Source organism: Protopterus annectens, chromosome 7.part0, assembly GCF_019279795.1.
Source record: "Protopterus annectens isolate FY-2018-M chromosome 7.part0, PAN1.0, whole genome shotgun sequence".
NCBI lineage: Eukaryota > Metazoa > Chordata > Ceratodontiformes > Protopteridae > Protopterus > Protopterus annectens.
In genome coordinates this window covers 708719032-708743299 of record NC_056739.1, presented here as the reverse complement: position 1 = coordinate 708743299, position 24268 = coordinate 708719032, and the positions used below count along the sequence as shown (strand labels likewise).

Sequence of the window (24268 nt, the reverse complement as noted above, 5' to 3'; positions counted from 1 at the left end):
ACAGGCACTGCATAGCCCCCCCCTCCCCAAATTAAGGCCAAGATACTGCTCTTTCATGAAAACAAAGAACTTCTTCATAAAAGATCACTGCTGTAATGTAATTTGTGGTGCTGGAGATTTAACCATAGACGAATATCTATTCATTTAGGCCTGACTTCCAGAGTTTAAGCTACTTCCAGAATGAGGATGCTTTCCTCCCCACACAGAGGACAAAAAAAGATAGCAGTCCTACAACAGTGTTAAGGCTACCAATTGCTTTATGCAGGAAAAAAGAACCATCAGTCTTACCCAGGCAACTTCCAGAGAAATATGATAATCCCAAGAAATGGGATGTTACTTTTGTACAAACATTACCATTTTACTACTGAAATATACTGTGTTATATTGACACTGGATTGTTTATTTGTAATTCTAAACATCTTTCTAATACAATAACATTGCTTGCAAAGATTAGCAAAATTATGAACAAGTGCATCTCTCCCTGTGCCCTAAAATTATTTGATTTTGATTTCAAGGGAGACATTTTAATGGTCAGACCTTACCAGGGAGAATGTGACACTGGGGGTGCAATGTTCTCCAAAATTTGTGAGTATGAGGTCCAGTATGTTGGAGCTTCAAGTGGGTGTATGCACTAACTGGTCAAGGGCATTTGTATTTACAAATTCCAGGAATGTCTGTGCCTACAGACTTGTATACGACCATATGCGACCCCCAGTCTCCAAAGATGTAATTAAAGTCCCCCATGAATTCGGTATTTGGTTGGATAGGAAGAGTCTAGGTATATGCTGCATGTTTCTTGGACATGGAGTGTGACTTATCGCTAGCTAGGATACGGTACTGGATTTTATCTATGGTGACTTGCACATGAAGAAACTCCAGCACGTCATCCTGTTTTACTAACCTAGAGGTATGTTTGCTATTGATGTATACTGTAACACCTCAACATTTAGCACCTGTCCGTCAAGCTACTGGTCTAAAAGTGTGGAAGGCACTGAAACTTTGCACTCTTAAGGTATTCTCCATGGTTTTAAACCATGTCTTGGTAACTGTGCATATGTCTATATTCTGAAGAGTGAGGAGGTCAGAGAGGATTTGGAAAAAAACATAGTTTTTTTGTTTAGCTTCCTGGAATTGAGCAGTAAGACCTTGAGATTCAGTTGAGTTGATTTTGCTACATCGGTAGGTTTGGTAATTTGGCACTGCCTAACTAGGCTCCATGGGGGTGAAATAACAGGTATAAGTACATCTGTTCAGATGACACAGTATTTGTGACCACTGACAAGACTTGTAAAATGATCATAACAAAAACTATTTATCCATGAAACAAATGCTCATTAAGATGTGATCATCATTCAGCCTTGAAACCTAAGCAGCAGTTTCACTTGCATTTTGAGGGATAACTCAATTTAAATGCTGTATTACTCTTAGTTAGAGCAGCATGTACCTCTCCAGTCCTGCTTGCAATGACTTGCTTGGTAAAACAAACTCCATCTCAACTATCCCATAAAAGTAGTGAGAAAAGTCAGATTACCATTTTAAATCTCAGTCATATACAGTACCAAAGTAGTTCCACAAAAATGAATGTGAAATTCTAATCCAAATATAATTAGAAATGTAGCAGAATTATGCATTTACATCAATTTGCCCCTGCCATTTAGCAGACAAAAATGTTGCAGCATGTGTGGAAACTTGTGAGTAATGTTCAGTCAGGTATGTGCTACCAAATCCAACCTGAAAAATATTTTCTAACCTGGGCTTCAGTACACAGAGTGATAAAAACACACTGTGTGTTTAGTCCAACCTGCAAATACCTTCTCAACTTTGGTAATAAATAGCTCCTACAAAGCAAATAAAGTTGAGGTTAAAGAATCTAAAAGTCGTCATGCTCTCAAATATGAACTCCGTAAAAAAGTTATGTACTTACCATAACGTTCCAGGTTTGTAGTCCATCTCGCCTACATTCTTGCTGGATGGGTTCGGAGCCGATATTTGGCTCTGACTCCGCTGATACTAAAACTCGAGAGCTTTTACTGGCTCGAGGCTAACCCCTATCATATGGTGCCTCATGGCAATTCCCCAGATCTTGTTTGCAAGAAAGCAATAAGTACCCAACAGGTATGAAATATCAAAGCTGTATACATACAGAGAAAACATTTTGTAATATAATCCATGCCAGGTCTACAACAGCTAAAAACCAGGTCAGACAGCACCAGTACAGTCCACCAGATCCTCCAGAAACAGGAAGGGGATTGGAGGGAGGGACGCAAGAATGCAGTCGAGATGGACTACAAACATGGAACATTATGGTAAGTACATAACTTCTTTATGTTATGTAGTCCTATTTGCCGTAATTCTTGCTGGATGGGACAGCGTCCCTAGCACCTTTATCCCAGGTGGCTCAAATGAAGAGAATCTTCAGCACAGTGGACCCAAAGGATGACTTGTCCCGGGAGGCCAAATCCAATTTGTAATGATAAGCAAAGGAAATGCAATCCAAAAGGCATTTTGAAACAGTAACATTGGAAACAGGCAAGCCATTATTCCTGAAAAGGAAACAAATAATTGATCTGATTTTTCTGAATTCTTTAGTCCTGTGCAAATAAAATCTGAGAATTCTGTGAACGTCTAACTGGTGTAGTTTACACTCAGATTTATTAGAGTGGTTTGGAAAAAACACTGATAGCTCAATAGTGGTGTTCAGATTGTGCTCAGAGCATACCTTGGGAAGAAAGGAAGGGTTTGTCCTGAGTGAGACTCTATCCTTGTGAAAAATAATGTAAGGAGATTGAACAGTAAGAGCTTGCAGTTCTGAGACTCTCCTAGCAGATGTTATGGCTACTAAGAATAGTGTTTTCCACGACAACAATTTCAGGTCTGAAGAAGAGGATGGCTCAAAGGGTGCAGACATTAAAGATGAGAGGACTAAATTTAAGTCCCAGGGTTCTAATGGCTGTTTGATTGGAGGTCTGAGAAGAACTCCTTTTAAGAAGGTTTTGCACAAGGAGTGTGACATGATTGGATTTCCCATGAAGCCAAAATGGAAACTGGAAATGGCAGCTAACTGAACTCTGACTGTAGCAGCTGCAGCTCCTTTATGAAAAATTGATGCTAGAAAGGATAGAATAGATTCTATAGGAATCATATATGGATCTAAGCCTTGGTTTGTAGCCCAAATAGAAAACCTTTTCCATTTGCTGGAGTATAGTTTCTGAGTGGAAGGTTTATGGGATGAGATCAGAATGTGTTTGACAGAAGGAGATGGGGGAATACACCTGGCTATTCGTGGAACTGGAGCAGCCATGCTGTCAATTTGAGGGTGTGGATGGTGGGATGGAACTGCCCCGAATGATGAATCAGGAGGTCTGGAGATGGGTCCAGAATCCATGGTTCTTCCAAAAGGTAGGGCCACAGGAAGTGAAACAATACTTGTTGAGGCCAGTATGGAGCAATGAGGATCAGGGAACTCCTCAACTGTTTTGCTTTCTGTATTACCTTTGGGATGAGAGGAAAAGGAGGAAAGGCATAAAGAAGTCCCAGGGGCCAATCGTAGATTAGAGCATCCCTGAGTGACATGCCCAGATGGGGAATGAGGGCAAAGTAGCTGCATTTGGTGTTCAGGTGAGTGGCAAATAGGTCGCAGCAAAGCTGGTCCCATCTGTGAAAGATCTCTTTCGCAACTTCTGGATTCAGGGAACTCTTTTGAGGCATCAGAATTGCTCGGCTGAGTTTGTCTGCTATTACGTTGGACTTCCCAGGGATGTGCGCTGCTACCAGAAAGCGTCGCATGTCCATCGCCCATTTCCAAACTCTTAAGGCCTCTCGGCAAAGCGGGTAAGATTTGGTTCCCCCTTGCTTATATACCACACGACAGACATGTTGTCTGACTGGATCGCAATTGTCCCGGTGGAAAGGGAGCTGTGAAGTGCTTGAAACGCATACAGCACCGCTCTCATCTCCAGAACATTGATGTGCAAGTGGTTCTCGTGGTTCTGCAAAGTACCTTGGACTGTCATTCCCAGATAATGCCCCTCCCCACTCTATCTGGGAAGCGTCCATGGTCCATGGCTTTCTCTTGGGGAGGAACAAGTGGATGACCTAGAAGTTGTTCTGTGTGTAACCACCATGTCAGATCCTTCTTGCAGGTGTTTGTTATAAAAATCTGATGAGACAATGGAAGGTCTTGCATCGACCATTGGGCAAATAACAGCCACTGAAGTATCCTCATATGTGTAGACAGGCTAGAGGAACTAGTAGGATGGAGGAAGCCATAGCCCCTAAGACTTGAAGGACTACACTGGCCTGAACTTTTTGCTTGTTTAGCAAGGATCTGACTTGACTGCGTAGAGACTCTACTCTTTCTGGTGTTAGTCTTGCTGACATGGTGGTTGTGTCTATTTCTAAGCCTAAGAATACAATGTGCTGTGAAGGAGATAAGGATGACTTTTTTAGGTTGACTGTGATGCCTAGACTGGTGCACAAGGATAGAGTCTCGTCCCTGGTTCTGATGAGTTGATGCTTGGTGGTAGCAGTGAGGAGCCAGTCATCTAGGTCCGGAAACACCTGGAATCCTTGACATCTCAGATGAGCCGTAATCACTACCATGCATTTGGTGAATACTCTGGGGGCTGTAGTGAGACCAAAGGGCAGTGTTCTGAACTAAAAATTATTGGCTCCCAGCTGGAAGAGTAAGTGTCTCCTGGAATGCCTGTCCATTTTGATGTGGTAGTACACGTCCTGGAGATCTATTGAGCACATCCAATTGTCTTTCCTGATAAAGGGAACTATCGACTGCAGAGTGATCATTCGGAACTTCGATTACTTTACGGACTTGTTGAGCCTGCTGAGATCTAGAATTGATCTCCAGTCCCTCGTCTTTTTCGGAACTAAAAAGAATCGAGAGTAAGTTCCAGATCCTATTTGCTCTGCGGGGACTTCTTGGATTACTCTTTTTTGCGGCAACAAGATGACCTCTGATGCTGTACAGTCTAGTTGAATGGGTGGTAAGTCTGGTAGAGACCGGTTTGTTGGGGGATCGGAAACAAAGAGGATCAGATAACCTCTGGATATTATGGTGTGTACCCAACAATCTTGTGAAATGGTTAGCCAGGCACTTGGGTACAGCGATAGACGACTCCCGACTGCCTCCAGAAACAGACAGTCAGGCAACCCCTCAGGGGTGATGGACAGGACGATCAGAGAAAGTTTCTCCGTCTCCCTGATGTTGCGGACCTCCTCTGCCACAAGGGTGGCGTCTTCCATTATATCCTCCCCCTCTGCCACTAGGGGAGGGGTGACCTTGTGCCTGAGGGAAACCTTTTTGGGATTTACGGAACCACATTTTCCCTCCCGTATTACCCTTGGGATAGGGTCTAGACAGTAGGGAGAAATGGTCTCCGACGGCAGATAAGGTTTTCCCTTCCTGCTCGCACCTGGTCAAAGTCTCTTTCATCTGGGGTCCAAAAAGAGATGAAACATCAAAGGGGGCGTTAGTGAAGGAAGACTTGAAGGATTCCGTGAAATTAGAAAGACGCATCCAAGAATGTCTCCTGAGGGATATTCTTGCTGCCCTACTCACTCCATCTGCCACGTACAATACCAGCCTCATGGAGGAGTTAGCTATCAATGCAAGGGTGGAGAGCTGCGTAGAAACCTTATCCATGGAACCTGCAGCTACTGAACCCTGGAGGGTATCTCCTAACTCCTTCAGGAGATCCCTCTGAAGACGAGTAAAATGGGTAAGGTAATTCAGCAATCTTAACGTAAATGCCGCTGAAGAGAAGGTACACTTCCCATACCTAGCCATCATCCTGGAATCCTTGTTAGGAGGATGGATATTAGATGATGTTTTGGGTAACTCCTCCTTGGTGGCCACTGCTACCACCACAGCATCAACGGGAACTCCTTTGCTAAGGAAAGTCTTACCCTCAGGTGCCGTCATAAATTTATTTGGCCTCCTTGTGACGGGCTCCACTGAGTCTGGGGAGGTCCAGGCTTTCTGCGATATGCCCCCAAGAGTTGGTCATAAGGTGGTGTCACCTAGGAGGTGGAAGGTCTGGAATCAAAGGCCTCAAGATACACTGATTGATCCTCAGTAGGGTTAGAGGTCTTCCAATCACCCCTCTGTCTCAGGATTTCTAGGATGCCAGAAAAGGAGACATCCTCAGAGGGGGATCTAGGGGACTCTTCCAATTCCTCTAAATCAGTGTCAGAAGTGACAAACTCAGGTGAGTCAATATGCTTCCTCTTGCACAGTTTTTTCCGAGGGAGCTCTCCAGTGGGATAATCTGGGGAGGTCTCAGAAGAGGGGGCACCTCCAATGGGGGTTGCTTGGGCCTCTGTTTTCCTACGCTGTGGGGGTGGCAGGGGGGGAGGAAGAGGCTGCTGCCTGCTGCTGGTGGAACACAGGTTCCAAAAGTATGGCTTTAGCAGAAGATAAAGCTTTCTCTATAGCTTCGAAAGCCTTTCCTCCCTGCACCGAAGACCTCTGCTCTGAAGAGACGGATGGTCAGCTCCTAACAAGGGGAAACGGCTCCGAAGCAGAAGTGGGAGCCGAGCTGAGTTCAGCCGAGGTACCAAGAGGGAGGGTTGGTCCCGAAGAAAAGCCAGGGTGACTGTCCCCCTCAGAGTCTACTTGAGAGCGTCAGCTCCCACATCCCTCGACTGCGCCACCGAGGATAGAGTAATTGGTTCCAAGGAAGCGGGTTGGATCCCTAGAACAGACTGGTTGAAGACTGAAGAACCTGAAGTAATAGGCTCAGAGAGCAAAGCAGTTGTAGAAGAAACAGTGGCAGGTAAGGGGGTCGGCTCCGAAGCCTTTAGGTCTGGAGGGGCCAATTTCCTTGCCAGAGCTGGATCTGAAAGCAACCTCTTCACCACCTGCTCGATGGTCTCATCTGACAGTGTCCTGGAGGATCTGGTGGAGACAGAAGAAGATCTCCTCCTCTCCAAAATAGGAGATCTCAAGGTGGGTGACACAATATCGGGTCTATATTAGTACACCGAGCATTTGAAATGTCGGGTGTTGTGATATCGACCCGTTTTCAGTGAATGCTGAAAATATCGAAGTAACAGGAAACAGAATTCTTTCTTAGGGAAAGAATTCGGTTGTCCATTTCTGTTGCTTTAGTATTTTCAGCGCTCTGGTGGAAAGTTACGGGTCTGGTTCAGGTAAGTGTGCGATTCTGTGGACGTGTGGGTTTGGGCTGGTTAGGTGAGTTAGGGTTAGGGCACGGGTCAGGTAAGTGTGCGATTGTGTGGACGTGTGGGTTAGGGCGGGTTAGGTGAGTTAGGGTAGGGCCTGGGTGAGGTGACTGTGCGATAGTGGCGGACCTTAGGGTTAGGGTTTGGGTTAAGGTAAGTGGATAGTTACTGGTGTATGTATAGTTTAGCATAGGGTTAGGTGTACAAGTTTAGGTGTATGTGTGTGGATTGCTGTTTGGTGTGCTTCTGTTGTGTGTATGTGTTTGGAACAGCAATTTTTTTCCCTGTTCCGAATGTTCAATGTTTTTTTTTTTCGATTGCTAGGGCTTGATATTACAGCACTCGACATTTTGAATGTTTGGTGTTCTAATATAGACCCCACAACATTAATAGCAGGTAAAATTTTCTGTACCAAAGGTTGCCTCGGCATTGAGGAGACCAACGGTAGCGATGTGGAAGAAGCTGAATCAGAGCCAGAACTCCTTAGCTCCGATGCTTTGTTCTTTTTCGACAGCTCCGAAGCTGGGGCCGAAGATGTTTGCTTTGTAGACTTAGGAGCGGTTTGACAGAGTTCCAGCTGTTCCTGGAAGGAACTGGTCATGAAACCCCTATCAATAAGTTTTCATTTCTTCTCATTCAAGACCCTGGTGCTAAACTCATGACAAAAGGTACAGGGCTCTTGCAAATGAGCTTCAACTAAACAGTACAAGCAACTGGTGTGACTGTCAGAGACATTTTTTGTGAGCATCTATCGCACTTTTTAAACCCCGAAGGGCAATGATCCTTATGCTCTCTATCCTTATCTTTAGACATACTGACTAAAACTATAGACTAGCTAGACAAGCAACAATAACAACAATAACTAAGTACTAACTACTGACGAAGGATAGTAAGAAGAGAGGAGTTATATAACTTTTTTTTTTTTTTTTTTTTTATAAGACACACATTCAGGGAAGAAAGGCCCTCTAACTTAAATGGGCACTACGGCCCTCTAACTTAAACGGGCCGTACAATCCTAAGGGGAAGAATAGAGGTCAGAAACTCTCAATAACAGTCACACGAGATAAAGTATTAAAGATTGTAAAAGGGATAGTAAAGGTCAAGAAAAAGGACTAAATTTAGTAAATAAACTGTTACTTAGCCAACGAGCCAGTAAGACACAACCGCAAAGCTTTTGTGGCAAACAAGATCTGGGGAATTGCCGTTAGGCACCATGGGATAGGGGTTAGCCTTGAGCCAGTAAAAGCTCTTGAGCTTTAATATCGGCCAAGTCAGAGCCGAATATCAGCTCTGGACTCATCCAGCAAGAATTACGACGAGATAGGACTACATAACATCATGAATTTAGCACAATTTTTTTCTGTCCATGGACTGTCACTGAATAAAGGGGATTTTATTTACGAAAAAAAACCATGCAAATCTGTCCTTCACAGTTTTGGAGAAAGAATATGAAAAAACACTGACTTACTTGATAAGGGAAGTCCATAGAAAGTGCCTGGCAAACAGCATCAGGAGTGCAAGCAAAATGCTGAAGGCCTACAAATTTGAACTGTAAGGTAAAGAAGAAAATCAGTCAATATTTTGATGAATTAGAACTGTCTAGTCTCTTCTTCATGTCAGATAAAATAAAACAATTTCCTTGCCATAAAAACTATGTTAAAATCCAATACAAAGAAGTTATGTACTTACTGTAACGTCCCATGTGTTGTCCTCATCTTGACCTTTATCAGCAAAGCTCATGGGCATCATTCTTTACCCATAATGCAACCCCCCAGCTTCCTCAGATCTCATTTTTTGTGTATATATAACTCAAAATATACACAAGAGTATCAATTCTAAGGATATATAGTACTGTAGTATCCAATTTGTGCTACTTGTCTCCCAAGAGTATAGGCAGGGGGTATGGAGAAAGGGTTGTGAGAATAAAGGTCGAGATGGACAACACACATGGAACATTATGGTAAGTACATAACTTCTTTATGCGATGTTGTCAATCTCACCTTTATTCTCACTGATGGGACCGCGTCCCCAGCAACCTGACTCTTGGGTGGTTCATGGGAGAATATTCCTCAGAACCATAGAACCAAAAGAGACTCTACTCCTAGAGGCCCAAACCACTTTGTAATGAGTAATGAGTAATAAAGGTATGAGGTTTTGCTCAAGTAGCTGCAGCACAGATACTGTCCAAGGGTAACCTAGCTTGAAGGGCTGCAGATGTGGCTACAGACCTTGTGGAATGAGCTTTAACAGTATTTGGAAGGGGTCTATTCTTTGAATCATAAATGTAGGATATACGTGGTGTAAGCCATTTAGATAGGGTTACTTTTGACACCGGCTGACCTTTTTTAACATCAGAATAAGAGATGAAGGGCTGATCTGATTTTCTAATTTCAGAAGTTCTACGCATGTAGAAACATAACTGTCTATGAACATGTAGGAGATGCAGTGAATATTCTCCTTTATTTTGGAAGTTAGGGAAGAAAACTGGCAGCTCTATAGATTGGTTGAGGTTACTTTCCGACATAACCTTTGGCAGAAAAGAGGGGTTAGTGCATAAAGAAACTCTGTCCTTTTGAAAAACTAGGTGTGGGAGTTTGGCAGACAAAGCTTGCAATTCAGAAACTCTTCCAGCTGAAGTAACAGCCACTAAAAAGAGTGCTTTCCAGGAGAGGTATTGCAACTCACATGTAGCCAATGATTCAAAGGGAGGAGAGATAGTTAGACAAGATGAAATTGAGATCCCAAGGGGGTGTTGGATTTTTATATTGGGCTCTTTACATAGTAGTTCCTTTCAAAAATGCTTTACAAAGCCTGTGTGACATGATTCCAGAACCATTTTCTCCTACATGGAAATTGGAAATTGCTACCAACTGAGCTCAGCTGCTGCAGCAGCTCCTTCATTGAAAAGTTTTGTCAAAAACTCAAATAGAATGTATGGGCTCAGATATTGAGTCTATCTGATTATTGCTGGCCCATATAACAAATCTCTTCCATTTACTTCTGTACAATCATGTGTAGATGTTTTATGGGAAGATAAAATATGTTCGACTGGAGAGGAAAGGGATGGAAACCTGGCAATTAAGGGAACTGCAGCAGCCAAGCTGTTAAGTCTGAGATTGTCCAGGCTGGGATAAGCCATACCTGACGGGGAAGTCAGAAGTTGTGGAGCAGGGTCCAGAATCCATGGTTCATCCCAAATGTGAGGCTGAAGAAAGGGGAACCAGATTTGACAAAGTCAATAGGGGACAATCAGGATTACTGCTGGCTCCAGCAAATTTGCTTTCTGCAGAAACTTGGGAATTAAAGGGATTGGAGGAAAGGCATAAAGAAGTCCCAGAGGTCAATTGTGTACAAGTGCATCCCCGTGGGGGATCAGGGCAAAGTAGTTGCTGCGTTTGGCAATGGTCTGTGATGCAAAGAGATCACTGCAGGGTTGACCCCATTTCTGGAATATCTCTTCTGTAACTTTCTGGCTGAGGGACCAGTCGTGCAGCCATAAAATGGCTCTGCTCAGTTTGTCCGAAATCACGTTGGATTTCCCGAAGATGTGTGTTGCTATCAGAAATTGGTTGGAGGCAGTAGCCCATTACCAGACTCTCATAGCTTCTTGATAAAGGGGGTAAGATCTGGTTCCCTCCTGTTTATGTACCAGACTACAGACATAGTCTGACTGGATTGCTATAGTTCCTAGAGGGAGTGTGTCTTGAAATGCTTGCAACGCTAAAAGCACCACCCGCATCTCCAGGATGTTTATGTGCAAGTGAGCCTCATGTTCCTGCAAAATGCCTTGGACAGTCTTCCCTAGATAATGCCCCCCCCCCTTCTGGGAAGTATCCATAGTCACCTCTGCCTGGGGTTGAGGTGGGATGAAGTGATGACCTTGAAATACTAATGCAGAGTGAAACCACCAGTGAAGATCCCTTTTGCAGGAGTTGGTTATCATGACCTATATGTGATACTGGAAGTTCCAAGATTGACCACAGTGCAGAAAGTAACCACTGAAGTATTCTCATATGCAGACGAGATAGGGGAATGAGTACGACTGATGCAGCAGTCTTCCCCAGAACCTAAAGAACCAAGATTGCAGAGACTCGCGTCTTCCTGATTAACAATTGTTCATTAATGGCAGAGATCATCTACTTTGTCTTGTGGGAGTCTTGCTACTAGTATAGTTGTGTTTATCTCTCCTCCTATGAAGACTAAGCTCTGACATGGCTCTACAGCAGACTTTACATAGTTTACAGTAATAACTTGGGAGGAACAAAGATGAAGGTTACAGTCCCTGGATTGTAGTAGAAGATGCCTGTTCGGGGCAGTTATGAGCCAGTTGTCCAGATATGGAAACCTCTGCGTCTCAAGTGAGCCGCCACTACTGCCATGCACTCGGTGAACACTCTTGGGGGCTGTAGGGAGACCAAATGGCAGGGCTCGAAACTGGAAGTGACTGGCTCTTAGCTGGAAGTGCAAAAACCTTCTGGATCACCTTTCCATTTGAATGTGGTAGTACGCATCTTGAAGGTCTATAGAGCACATCCAATTGTCTTTTTCCAGGAATGGAAGTATCAACTGCAGTGTCACCATCTAGAACTTGGTCTTTTTTTTTTTACAGACTTGTTTAGATTGCTATCCAAAATGGGTCTCCAGTTTCCTGTTTTCTTTGCAACCAAACAACCTTGAGTAAGTTCTGGATCCTTTCTGGTCTGTGGGGACTTCTTGGATGACTATTTTTGTTAGCAACTTTTGGATTTCTAATGTTGTTTGTTCCTTTTGACTGAGTGGAACATCTGGAACAGAGTTGTTTACAGGATTGGGGAAGGAGAAGGGAATGATATAACCCCTGGATATTATGTCCTGCACCCATTTGTCATTTGTTATTTTTTGCCAGGTTTCGCGGTGCAGAGACAATCTATCCCCAAACTGCCTCCAGAGGCGAGCAATTGGGCACTCCCTCAGGAGTGCTGGAAGAGTCTACCAAAGAAAGATTCTCTGCAGCCCTAATTTTGCGGGCCTCCACTACCACAAGGGGAGCATCTTCCATTATTGTTCCCCCTCTGCCTCTAGGGGAACTTTCATCCTGTGTGTCTTGGAAAGACCTCTGTGATTTTCTGAACCACATCTTTCCACTACCTCTCTGACCTTTGGGAAAGGGTCTAGTAGGTGTGGAAAAATGTACTCCAATGGCAGATAAGGTCTTGCCTTCTTGTTCACACCTGGTGAGAGGTTCTTTTACTTTTGGCCGAAAAAGAGAAGAGCTGTCAAAAGGTGAGTTAATGAAGGAAGACTTGAAAGGCTCCACGAAATCGCAAAGGCACATCCAGGCCTGACTCCTGAGAGAAACACCTGCTACCTACTCGTTCCATCTGTTGCATACGATTTGAACCTCATGGATAAGTTAACAACTGAATTTAGGGTGGCAATCTGAGCACTGACTTTATCTGCCACTGCATCAGCTACAGCTCCTTGGAGGGAGTCTGATAATTCCTTTAGTAGGTCCTTCTGCAATCTAGTAAGTTTGTTTGTGTCTTTCGGCTTTTCCTGGTTAGGGGTCACCACAGCAGAACTCCGGTCCACTAATGATTGGTAGATGATTTTTACGTGCCGAGTTACCAGCCCTGACACACAACCTTCAACGAAGGTACACCCATTCACGCATGTCTCCACGCAAAAGACGCTCTAGCTGAGAATCGAACCGGACAGCGTCTTACTGTGAGGCAACAACGCTACCACAGCACCACCACCGCGGGTTATGGGTAAGATAATTCAGTGACTGTAAGGCAAAGGTCACGGATGAAAACACATGCTTCCCATACCTATCCATAGTCCTGGAGTCCTTATTCAGAAGGATGTATAGAGGAGCTGGTCTAGGAAAGCTCCTTTTTAGTGGCCGCCGACATGGCCATGGCATCAACTGCTGCAGCTTTCATCAAAAAATTGTCGTAAGGGGCTGTAATATATTTATTTGGCATTCTAGGAGTAGGCTCCATGGTGTCTGGGGTCTTCCAAGCCTTCCAAGAGATTAACTCAATAAGCTCATCGAAAGGAGGGGTCACCCAAGAGGTTGAGGGACAAGATCCAAAGGCCTTCAGGTAAACAGACTCCTCGGCTGAAGGGGAGGTAGGCTGCCAGTCACCTCTCTACTTTAAAATTTCCAGGATGTCTCCAAAAGAGATATCCTCAGCAGGTGACTGTGGGGACCCTTCTGCTTCCTCGAGGTCGATATCAGATGTGATGGACTCCTCTGGGGAGTCAAGATGCTTCCTCTTGCACGTCCTCTTCCAGGGGACCTCCTCAGTTGGATATTCTGGAGAGGTTTCAGAAGAGAAGGGTGACCCCCTGCTGGACATCCTGAGGCCTAGGGTCTCATCCTGAGGCTTAGGGTCTTTGTGAACCTGTGAAGAGGGTGGTGAGAAGGCAAAGACACCTGGACAGATCTGGGAAGAATATTCAAAGGAGATTGTGTCTGAGACTGAGAAGAAGAATCCTCCTCAAAGTACAGTTTTGTACCTACCATAAATGCAGATGTTCGAGTGTTCACCCTGCTGCAGTCATCACACTTGGGTTATCCTGTCGTCAGGCGGTCCCGCAGTCGGCCGGATTTCCAAAGTCTTGGTCCGACGTCGGTTGCTGTCGCTTCATCCCTGACGTCAGTGCGCCAGGGGTATATATATTGCAACAGACGCCATTTTCTTCAGTTTTTCTTGCCCCAGATGTCAGGTGCCCCCAAAAAGGTGATCCAAATTAGTACCAAAAGGTGTGAACACTGTACAAAGACAAAATCTCCTCAGCTATAAGCAAATACATCAGAAAGGCATAGCAAAGGTTTAGCCAGTAAATCAGAGGGGTTGGAGGGAGGGTAACCTGGACTGCAGCAGGGTGAACACTCGAACATCTACATTTATGGTAGGTACAAAACTGTACTATGTTCATCGTGTTACCCTGCTGCAGTCATCACACTTGGGTTGAGTCCCAAAGTTAAGGTAGGGTGGAGGCATCATAGAGGGTTAGTGGAGGCAATGAGGCCCTGCAGAACTGCAGTGACGAAGCCTGCCCTGGACTTAGAGTAAAGAGTTAAGTGATGGTGCTTGGTGAAGGTGTGTACAGAACTCCAAGTTGCAGCTTCTAAAATTTCCTTGGTAGGAACCCCCCTGAGAAAGGCAGTAGAGGTAGCTGTTGCCCTAGTAGAGTGGGATCTAATGGTAGGAGGGACTGGTTTCCCATGATGGGTATTAGCAGAATCGTATGCAATGGCCTATCCATTTAGAAATGGTTTGTTTGGATATGGCCCTCCCTTGAGAAGCTGTAGCATAGGAAACAAAGAGCTGGTCAGTTTTTTTGAAAGTCTTAGTTTTATCCAAGTAGTAACGAAGTTGCCTGTGAATGTCCAAGGAATGCAGGAGTCTCTCACCTTTGTTCTGTGGATTGGGGAAGAAAGTGGGCAGGTGGATGGTTTGATTTAAAGCTACACTGGAAACCACCTTAGGCATGAAGGATGGATTAGTTCATAGAGAAACTCTGTCTTGATGGAAAATGAGAAAAGGTTCCACTGCCATAAGTGCTTGTAATTCTGAGACTCTCCTAGCAGAAGTTATTGCCAGGAGCAGGGCAGTCTTCCAGGATAGGAAATTAAGGTTTGCAGAAAAAGCTGGTTCAAAGGGAGGTAACGTTAGTTTTTCCAGAACAAAGTTGAGGTCCCATGTTGGTGTAGGGGCTCTTTCTAGGTGGTCTAATGTTTTTTGCCCCTCTGAGGAACTGCCTTAGAAGAGGGTTGGAAAATAAAGGTGGATTAGTGTCGTAGTGAGCTGAAATAGCTGAAGCATGGATTTTAATAGAGGAGAAGGAAAGTCCTTTATGCAACATCTCAGCTAAATACTGCAGAATGCGAGGCATATGAGGCTAAGTTGTGTCTTGGCCTTTAGCTTGGTTCCAAGCACAAAACCTTTTCCATTTGTCCGCGTAAGCCTTCCTGGTGCTTGGCCTCCTGGCCTCTAGAATAACATCCAGTACTGCTTGTGAAAGAGGAGCTGATAGGATGCTTAAAAGATTTGCCATGCAGCCAGGTTTAAGGTTTTGATCTGGCTGTGTAGAATCTGCTTGTCTTGCTGCATGAGTAAATGAGGAATTTAAGGCAATATCCATGGTGGGCTGTGAGCCATATTCTTCAATAGCGGGTACCAGTGCTGGCGTGGCCAGTCTGGGGCTATGAGAATCAGTGGAGGTTTCTCCTTTTTGACCTTCAAAAGAACCTTTGTAAGAAGAGGTAATGGAGGAAAGGCATATGCTGTCAGGGTTTTCCAACTGAAGGAGAGAGCGTCCACTTTCCAAGCTTGATGGTGGAATGTCCTTGTACAAAATTTTGTCAGCTGGTAGTTTTGAGGACTGGCAAACAGGTCTATATCTGGCAGACCTCATCTCTGAGTTATCATTGTAAATATTTCTGGGTCTAGCTTCCACTCATGGGGATCTTTGATGTTTCTGCTTAAGTCGTCTGCCAATGTGTTTTTCTGTCCTGTCAGGAATTGAGCCTGTAACTGGACTTGGTAGGCCAGAGCTGTGTTCCATAAGATTATTGTTTGCCTGCAAAGAGGGTAGGAATGTGTGCCCCCTTGTTTGTTTATGTACCACATTACTGTGGCATTGTCCATCTTTATTGCAAGTTGTCCTGGTTGTAAGTAGATCCTTGAAGGCTGTCAGAGCTTTCTGTACAGCTAGCATCTCTTTTTGGTTTATGTGCAGTTTTCTCTGTTCTGCAGTCCATAGGCCTTGAATGCCTTGCCCTGCCATGTGTGCCCCCCAGGCATAGTCTGAAGCATCTGTTGTGATAGTTTGCTTGGGTGGGGGCAAAATGAAAGGCTGACCCTTGTTGAGGTGACATGCCTGTGCCCACCACAGAAATTCCTGTTGAAGGCAGGGAAGGAGAGATATCACTGTGTCCAAGCTGTGGCTGTGTTGAGACCATACGCTTTTTAGGTACCACTGTAATTTCCTCATATGCAGTTTTGCAAATGGTATTATCAGAATGCAAGATGCCATGAAGCCCAAAGCCTGCAGAATTTTTCTTGCAGTTAATTGGGTCTTTGTTGCCATTGTCTTGAAATATTGAGTCAGTGGTAATTGCTTGTCTGGTGTAAGGTAAGACTTCTGGGCCATTGTGTCCAAGCTGGCACCCAGGAATGTCATTTTTTGTGAGGGTACTAGTTTTGACTTCTTTTCGTTTACTGTGTACCACAGACAATTTAGTAGATGCTTCACAAAAGCCAGATGTTGTAAGAGAATGTCTTTTCTTTCTGCTTGGATGAGGCAGTTGTCCAGATATGGATATATTTGAATTCCTCTTTGTCTGCAGTATGCAATTACTGGTGCCAGGCAATTTGTGAATACTCTGGGCGCAGTAGATAAGCCAAAGGGCAGTGCAGAGAATTGATAATGGGTTGAACCTGCAATGAAACGGAGGTATCTTCTGCAACTTTGTCTGATAGGGACATGCAGGTATGCCTCCTTGAGGTCCAACGTTACCAGCCATGCTTCCTTGCCCAACATGGGAAGTAGCTGCTGTAGTGTTAGCATCTTGAATTTGGGCACTTGTAAGTGTTTAGAATTGAAAGGTCCAGAATTGGTCTCCAAGCATTTTCTTTCCTGGGTACTAGGAAGAGTCTTGGGTAAAATCCTTGGCCTTGCTCTTGATTTGGTACCCTTTGAATGGCTCTCATGGCCATGAGAGCTGTAATTTGTTTTTGAGCCTCTGCCCTTTGATTTTGTGGCAGGTTTGGCATTCCTCTTTTTATTGGCAAGGTGTGAAAGTGGAATCTGTATCCTCGTAAAATTATGTCTAGGACCCATTTGTCCTTTGTGACCATGTGCCAGTTGTCTGCAAATAGTGCTAGTTTTCCCCCCAAGGGGGCTGACAAGACAGCTTTGTTTGGCCAGCTGAGGTGCAAGTCATTGAGTCTGTCTTCTGGTGGGTTGAAACCTGTCTTCTCCTCCCTTCTGGGTTGGAGTGCTCCATTGGAGAGGCTTATACTGAGCTTGTGATTGTCCTCTGCCCCTTGGGCGCCTGTATTTACCTCTCTGAGGCCTGTCAGTGGCTGGAAAGGACCAATTTTTTGTTGGCCAGTTTCTGCTGAAGCGAGGGGGGTTGTACTTGTAGGAAATCTTTGACTGTCTGCATTGATTTAGCCTTATCTTCCATTTTCTTTAAAACTTCTTCTGCTTTATCACCAAAAAGAACATCCTGCTGTAAGGGAGCATCTAATAGTTTTGCTTTAACATGATCAGGCAGACTTTGTTCTTTTAACCAGGCATGCCTACGTATAACTGATCCAGTGACAGCTGCTCTGCAGGAGGCCTCTAAAGAATCAAACCCACATTGCAAGGTATGTTTGCCCACCTGCTCGGTGGCGTGCAACAAATCCTGTACTTCTTTCATTTCAGATTGTTGAGGTAAGGTGGTTATCTTTTGTTTTAACTGAGAAATCAGGAATTGCTGATACTTAAGCATATGAAACTGACAGTTTAGAGCTCTCATAGCTAAAGTGACTGAGGTGTAAACCTTTTTCCCCCCATTTGTCTAGTGCTCTTGAATCCCTTTCAGAAGGTACTGGATTTTTAGCCATGGAAGCCTTAGCCCCCTTGGGACCCTGGGAGATAGTCTCTGGGTCAGCTACTGGGCTTTTATAAAGGAATTTGTGGGAATCAGGTACTCTGTAGTATCTGTCAAGCTTGGCCGGGGCAGGAGGTAGAGAGTCAGGGTTGAAACTGGATTCTAAGTAGACATCATCCACAATGTCCAAAACAGGAGGGATGGCTAGAGGTCTGTTTTGGGGGAGTAAAAGAAACTCTCTCAGCCTTTTCTTGGAGTCAGAGTGATCCTGACCTTCCCAGTGAAAATGTTCCCTCATAGTGTGTAAAGTTTCCCCAAAAGCGTAATCTTCTGGAGGGGAAGCTGAGGGAATAGATTCCTCAGCATCTGAATCTTCATAAGGAAATAAGGAGTAGTCTTGGTCCTCAGAGGAATTCGAAGAAATAGACAGTTGTTCAGAGGAAGCAGAATCTTCCTCTTGTCTAGGCCTTTTGTCAGGAGGAGGCTGTGAACACCTGACAAGAGAAATCAAATCTTCTGCCATTTTGAGCATCTGTTTCTTAGGCACAGGACCTTGAACAGGAGACTGAAGTGAAGCCTTTTTCAATTTAGAAGGAGTCTTCGACTTGGAAAACGTTTTGACTGTAAGAGTCAGTCTGAAAACGCCTTCAGAAACCGATGGCGTTTCAGAAGTACCGACATCCTTGGAAGGTAAATCGTCGGTAGGGCCGGAAGTAAAAGGCTGCGTCGGCCTAGTACATTCCGACAAAATATCTGTAGCGGACTCGGGTTCCAGAACTGCGGTAGTCAGAGGCTGCGTCGGAGCCTCACTGATAACCGGAGACCGGATCAACCGAGGCCTCAGAATCGGGCTTAGGCCTGGGCTGTCTGTCCTTGTCCCTGCGTTTTTTGTGCACGCCGGTAGTCGGTAGCTCCGACGGCATGTTATAGTTAAATTTTCTACCAAAAATGTGTCGAGCGAAATCAAATAGTCTTTTAATAGTACGTTTATTAAATCTAGCACAAAAACGACAAGAAGTGACGTCGTGATCAGGGCCTAGGCAAGGTATGCAATAAGAATGAAAATCCTCATGAGGTATTTGCGTCCCACCAGAAATACAATTAACTTTTTCTGACATCGGTCTGAGGCAAGAAAAGTTTCTCCAACGGGGTACTTAGCTTTATAGAAGACTTCGGTCTGAAATTCGAATTCGAAAATCTCAGGAGTCGGCCGACCGGCACTTGCGAACTGCTTCTGCTTCGGGCACTGCGCTGCAAGGTAGACAGAAGAAAATGGCGTCAGTTGCAATATATATACCCCTGGCGCACTGACGTCAGGGATAAAGCGACAGCAACCGACGTCGGACCAAGACTTTGGAAATCCGGCCGACTGCGGGACCACCTGACGACAGGATAACCCAAGTGTGATGACTGCAGCAGGGTAACACGATGAACATCTTCAAAGGCAGCCTGACCCCACTCTGAAGAACTCCCAGGGTCTGACAAACGAGTTGACGGAAGCTCCAAAGCTGAGGTAGGAGTCAAATTCACCTGCGCCGAGACCCCCAGAGGCAGGGTCAGATCAGGAGAGATCTGAGCTGGCTCAAATGACCCAACCGAGAGTGTTGGCTCCCAGAGGTTTCCTGTTCCGGAAGCACTCAGGGCAGACACCAGATCCGAGGAGCCTATGGGTCCCAGACCTGATACAGACACAAGCTGGATATCAGAATCTTCCAGCTCCGAAGCCAAACGACAGCTCAGAGGAGGAGCAGGCACTGTGGGGGAAGAATGTCTGATCAGATTCCTTTGGGCTCGCATCCAACAATAATTTGGCTAAGGCCAGTGTCTTTAAGAGCCTCTCCACCCTTATCCACATCTTCATCGGAAAGACTCTTGGTGGGCTGGGTAGAGAGAGTGGGTGACCTTGATCTTGCTAGAAAAAGTGATGGGAGCAGAGAGTGGGCTGGTTTCAAGGAAGGTAATCAGCTCCTATATGTAAACTCAGAAGGTAAGGTTGACTTCGAAGCTGAGGGCTCTTGTTGCTCCAAAGAAGCCTTGGATCCGACTTGAGTCATCTGCACCGGTATTTCCTTTGGAGCAGATGGCTTGGGAGCTTTCTGTTTTGGCTCCAAAGAGGATCTCAGCTCTGAAGAAGCTCATTTTTGTGGTGTACTCAATTTTTCAGATTTTGAAGATGATGATTCTGGTGATATAACCTCAGAAAAGGGGGTCTTAAATCAGACATTTTAGAATGGGCTTATTTTTGCTCTCCATCAATGCCCTATGGTTAAATCCATGGCAGATGGTGCACGACTCCTGTAAATGAAGAGGCCCCAAGCAATACACACACAAAATGTGTGAATCACTAATGGGCATCTTTTTCCACATTTCTCACACTTTTTGAAGCCCAGAGGCTTCCCTTCCTGCATTTGAGACATGCCTGTAACACAAAAGAAGAATGGAACACACACTCACAACACACTCAGAAACAGTCCTCTAACAAACGGACAGATAAATTTGAATGTGAAGAGATTTTTTTTTGTTTGTTAGAAAGGAGGGGAAAAGATAGAGAAAGGGAGAAGAAGATCCACTAATTTAAACAGATGTTAGACATCCTCTAACTCAAACATATGCTAACAACTAAGTAAAGGTAGATAGAGTAATGGGCACACGTTAAAGGGTGAAGATATACATGATAGACTACTAAAAAAGGATTTTTAAACTATCAGAAAGTTAGATATCTATAATAATAAGCAAAGAATATCAAAAACACTTAGCTTTTTGCTGTGCGGCAAATAAGATCTGAAGGTAGGGGTGCATTGTGGGTAAAGAAGGATGCCCACAAGCTTTGCTGAAGATCTCGAGCTTGAGAAATGGCCAAGATGGATCCTATCCGACCCATCAGTGAGAATAAAGGTGAGCTTGACATCACAATTTGTTATACTCCAAAAGGATACCAGTAAATTTTAACGTGAAGATCACTCAGGAACAAATTTAGCACTCTCAAGAGAACAGTATGTGTATTCAAAAAATCAGAAACTCGTACGTAACTATTGGGATTTGCCTCTTTTATTCCCATCTTAGCACATTTTTCAAATTTCTGTCAAAGCAGTTGTGCATATTGTTTATGTATTACTAAACTACCAAGCAGTAGGCTAGGACAAACATGCAGTCACTGCACTGCATTTTCTGGCTACCATCATCTGAGTAAGCACAATCTGTAAGATTCAGAGGAGAGGGAAAGGAAAATGTACAAGACTATAATAAATATTTACTCAGCTTATGGGGGGAAACCATCCATCAGCAGCCACATTATGGTGCAACTGTCGAGATAAAGGAATGCATCAACAGGACAGTAAGCATCCACTGCAGAAAACAATCTTGTCAGAAATAAAATCAGGCAATGAAACTAAACCTCCAAGGAGGCTGGAGCTGTAAGAAGAGTAATGGCAGACTCTCAGCTGTGTATTTTGAAGCAAAAGAGTTGGCAAACAGATCAGCTTCCTTGATCTATTGCCAAGACAACCATACTTTCTGCAGGTATGAACTGAAGGCCAAGTAGCTTTGGCAGAAATGTTTGTAATGAAGACATTCTTTACGCCAGCACTAGAAGCAAACATGCCCCTGGAGAGGTGTCTTTTTACAACAGCATTTTTCAAAAGGCATTTAGCCATCTGATGGTAAAACACATTGCCATTAGAAAATCAGTTGGGAAGAAGTTTGTACAGCCAATGCAAGCTCCTCATTCCTGAGGTGAAGGAGATGGACAGATGGTCCCTGAACTTGTGTATCCTCTTCAGGAAGAACTACAGATGTTGGTATATGCTCAAGGTGGGAAGGGCTACTTCCTGGATTCTGTCCTAAGAAGAAAACAGACCCATGAACTGACTGAGGATAATTCTGATAAAACATTTGAAAGGAAATGTGGATTGGTCCCAAGGAAGATCTGATCCCTGTGAAAGACCAAATAAGGTTTCCCAACGATAATGGCCTGCACTGTTGGCTACAGAGAAAATTGTCTTTAAAGATACAAACTTTAGAGCTGCCAAACTAGCTCATTATAATGGTGGACAGACTAGTCTGTCATTCATGAAGTTCAAGTCCCCAGGAGTAGAAGGGCTCTTCACAGAAGGTGAAATGCAGAACACCCTTGAAAAACTGCTTAAGCAACTTGTGTTGGGAGCAGTTCTGCTCTCCATAAGGTCATGATGGATAGAGTTTCCAGACACCTACCGCTTGTAAACAGGTGCCTAGGATATGTTGAGCACACCTGCAAACTGACATAGGTAGCACAGGAGATATATCTTCCAAAATGGAGAACTTCTAGGCAGAATATGTTTGAGAAGATGGCTTCCTGGCTACCATCAATACTATGTCCAGAAGGACCCAGTGGGAGAAAGGGATCTAAATCACAAGACAGATTAGGAATGGTTGGTTTCATGGTCTTACAGCCTTGCAGTGCATGATGTTTTCCTCACAAAAAGAATCTCTGTCTCTCTGAATTTTTTTGATAATCAAAGGGATCAGACATAACAGGGGAAAAGCATGCAAGAACTTTCCTTGATGAGGTAAAAGGAAAGTATCCACCATCAACCCCCTTGTACTGTTGACACAAGCAGAAAAGAGGGACGACTGTATTTATCCTGGGTGCCCCACTCCTGGAATCAGAACCATAGGTTGCTAATCTAGCTCATGTCGTCATTCCCTAATCTGGCTCCCAACTCAAAAAAGGGCCACTTCCTTATGTAATTCTCCTCAACTCCAACAAACCACTTACTACAAAATACAAATGTACATTGTAGTAAGCAGTTTGCTACAGCAATTACAGTACAGGCATATCTGTTACTGCAGTAATGTCCCACCATCAGCTGCCAATTGTGCCCCCTAAACATTGTATTCTGGGGGGATGTCCCCTTTGTCCCACCCTAGCTACACTTATGTCTGGAATATCTTTGATCATACAGGATTTCCAAATCCTCAGTTCCAGAACATGAGTGGAACTGTGGCTCATGAGTTTTGCCAAACATTCACATGCTCTGGGATGTAAGCAGCTGTTTAACAGCAATGCTCCTGTCTATGACCCATTGACAAGTCTCTCTGTACAGGTGGCATAAATCAGCATTACCCTGCTTATACAGCACTGTATGGAGAAGTTGTTTGATTGCAGCAGCAGGGTCTTTAGCCTCAGTTCCCCTTTCAGAGCTTTAGAGAAAGGAACAGTGACCATATTTGTAGTTGACATGGAACATCCTTGACAAACAGTCCATTTCCTCCTAATCACTGAGGAGCTAAGGTGGACTCCCCAGCCTAGTAAAGAAGCATCCACATTCAAGAAATGAAAGTCTATGCTAAAACTGATGGGAAGTAACTGACCACTAGTCAAAGTCCACACACAAGGGTCTAACATGTAACATACTTTAAAAAGTGGGCTTCCCAACCTGTCTGCAATAAAACTGGTGGTATTTGTCCACCACTCTAAACACCAGATACAAGGGTCTAACACAAATAAAAAGTATTTAAAGGTGAGGACTTTGTAGCCACAGCCACATCCTCAGGCATGCCCATTACACAAGGAACAAGTCATATGGAGGGTCCAAGTGTGGTCCCTCACATGTGTCCTCATTCAGGCACAAGAGTGCAAATAGGTAGCATAGGTCTCTAAGTCATACACTGCTTTGAAGGCTGAAGCTCATCTAACAACACTGGCTCAAAGTATGGAGGATTACAGACATTAAGATTAGCCCATGAATCTAAGTTAGTCCTAAATACACTTAAGGTTGGCACTTCTCACACTGCTAAACGTAATTTGTTCCAAAGTACAGGAACTTGTTGAGTAACAAAGTTCCTCCTTATATTTGTCCTGAAGCTTTTCACCTTAAATTTTTATTGCCATACTCGAGAGGATTTAGAGGCGTTAAATATCACTAAATTCAATTACATCCTCAAAAAAATAATTATACGTTGCCATATAAGCTGAAATTAAAGTGACTTGTTAATACCTGTAGTGAATTAAAAAGAGGTCAACTGTTTCACCTTTCCATATGGGAAAAATTGGTTGCTTGTGCAAGTGTCTTGGTAAATTTGTGGTCAACCTTCTGAGTTGACTTTTACTATTATTGCAGCATGTGTTATTAAATTCTAGAATCAGCCTACGGTTTTAAAAAGAGCGACCATACACACTGGGTTCCTTGTAGAGAAAGTTTTGCATAACATACTTCCTTTATCGCTCTATTAACTATAACATCAACATAATTAAAGAAAGATAATTTATCTACGACTGTTATACCAAAGTCTCTGTGTTCAGAAACAGTTTTGACATCTTTTGAATCAGAAAATCAGTTTTGTTGTTATTGTTTTATGGAAAATCATTAAGCTGCATTTGTCTGTACTGAAGGACAATGAGGAAGAACAACCTTTCTCTTACCTTAGCTTTGTAATAGGCAGCCTACACTCACTGGGTAGCACAGTGGGCAGTTAAACTTGGGGTTGAGT

The 24268-nt window shown here is 44.1% G+C and overlaps 1 protein-coding gene across 1 annotated transcript in view; it reads right to left on the bottom strand.

Annotated features, from left to right (window-relative positions):
* Positions 1-24268, bottom strand: part of SNUPN (snurportin 1) — a 645353-nt gene that overhangs the window by 65094 nt on the left and 555991 nt on the right. The window contains exon 7 of the mRNA XM_044077234.1: positions 8669-8749. Coding sequence (XP_043933169.1) covers positions 8669-8749 — 81 coding nt within the window. The remainder of the gene's footprint in view (positions 1-8668; positions 8750-24268) is intronic.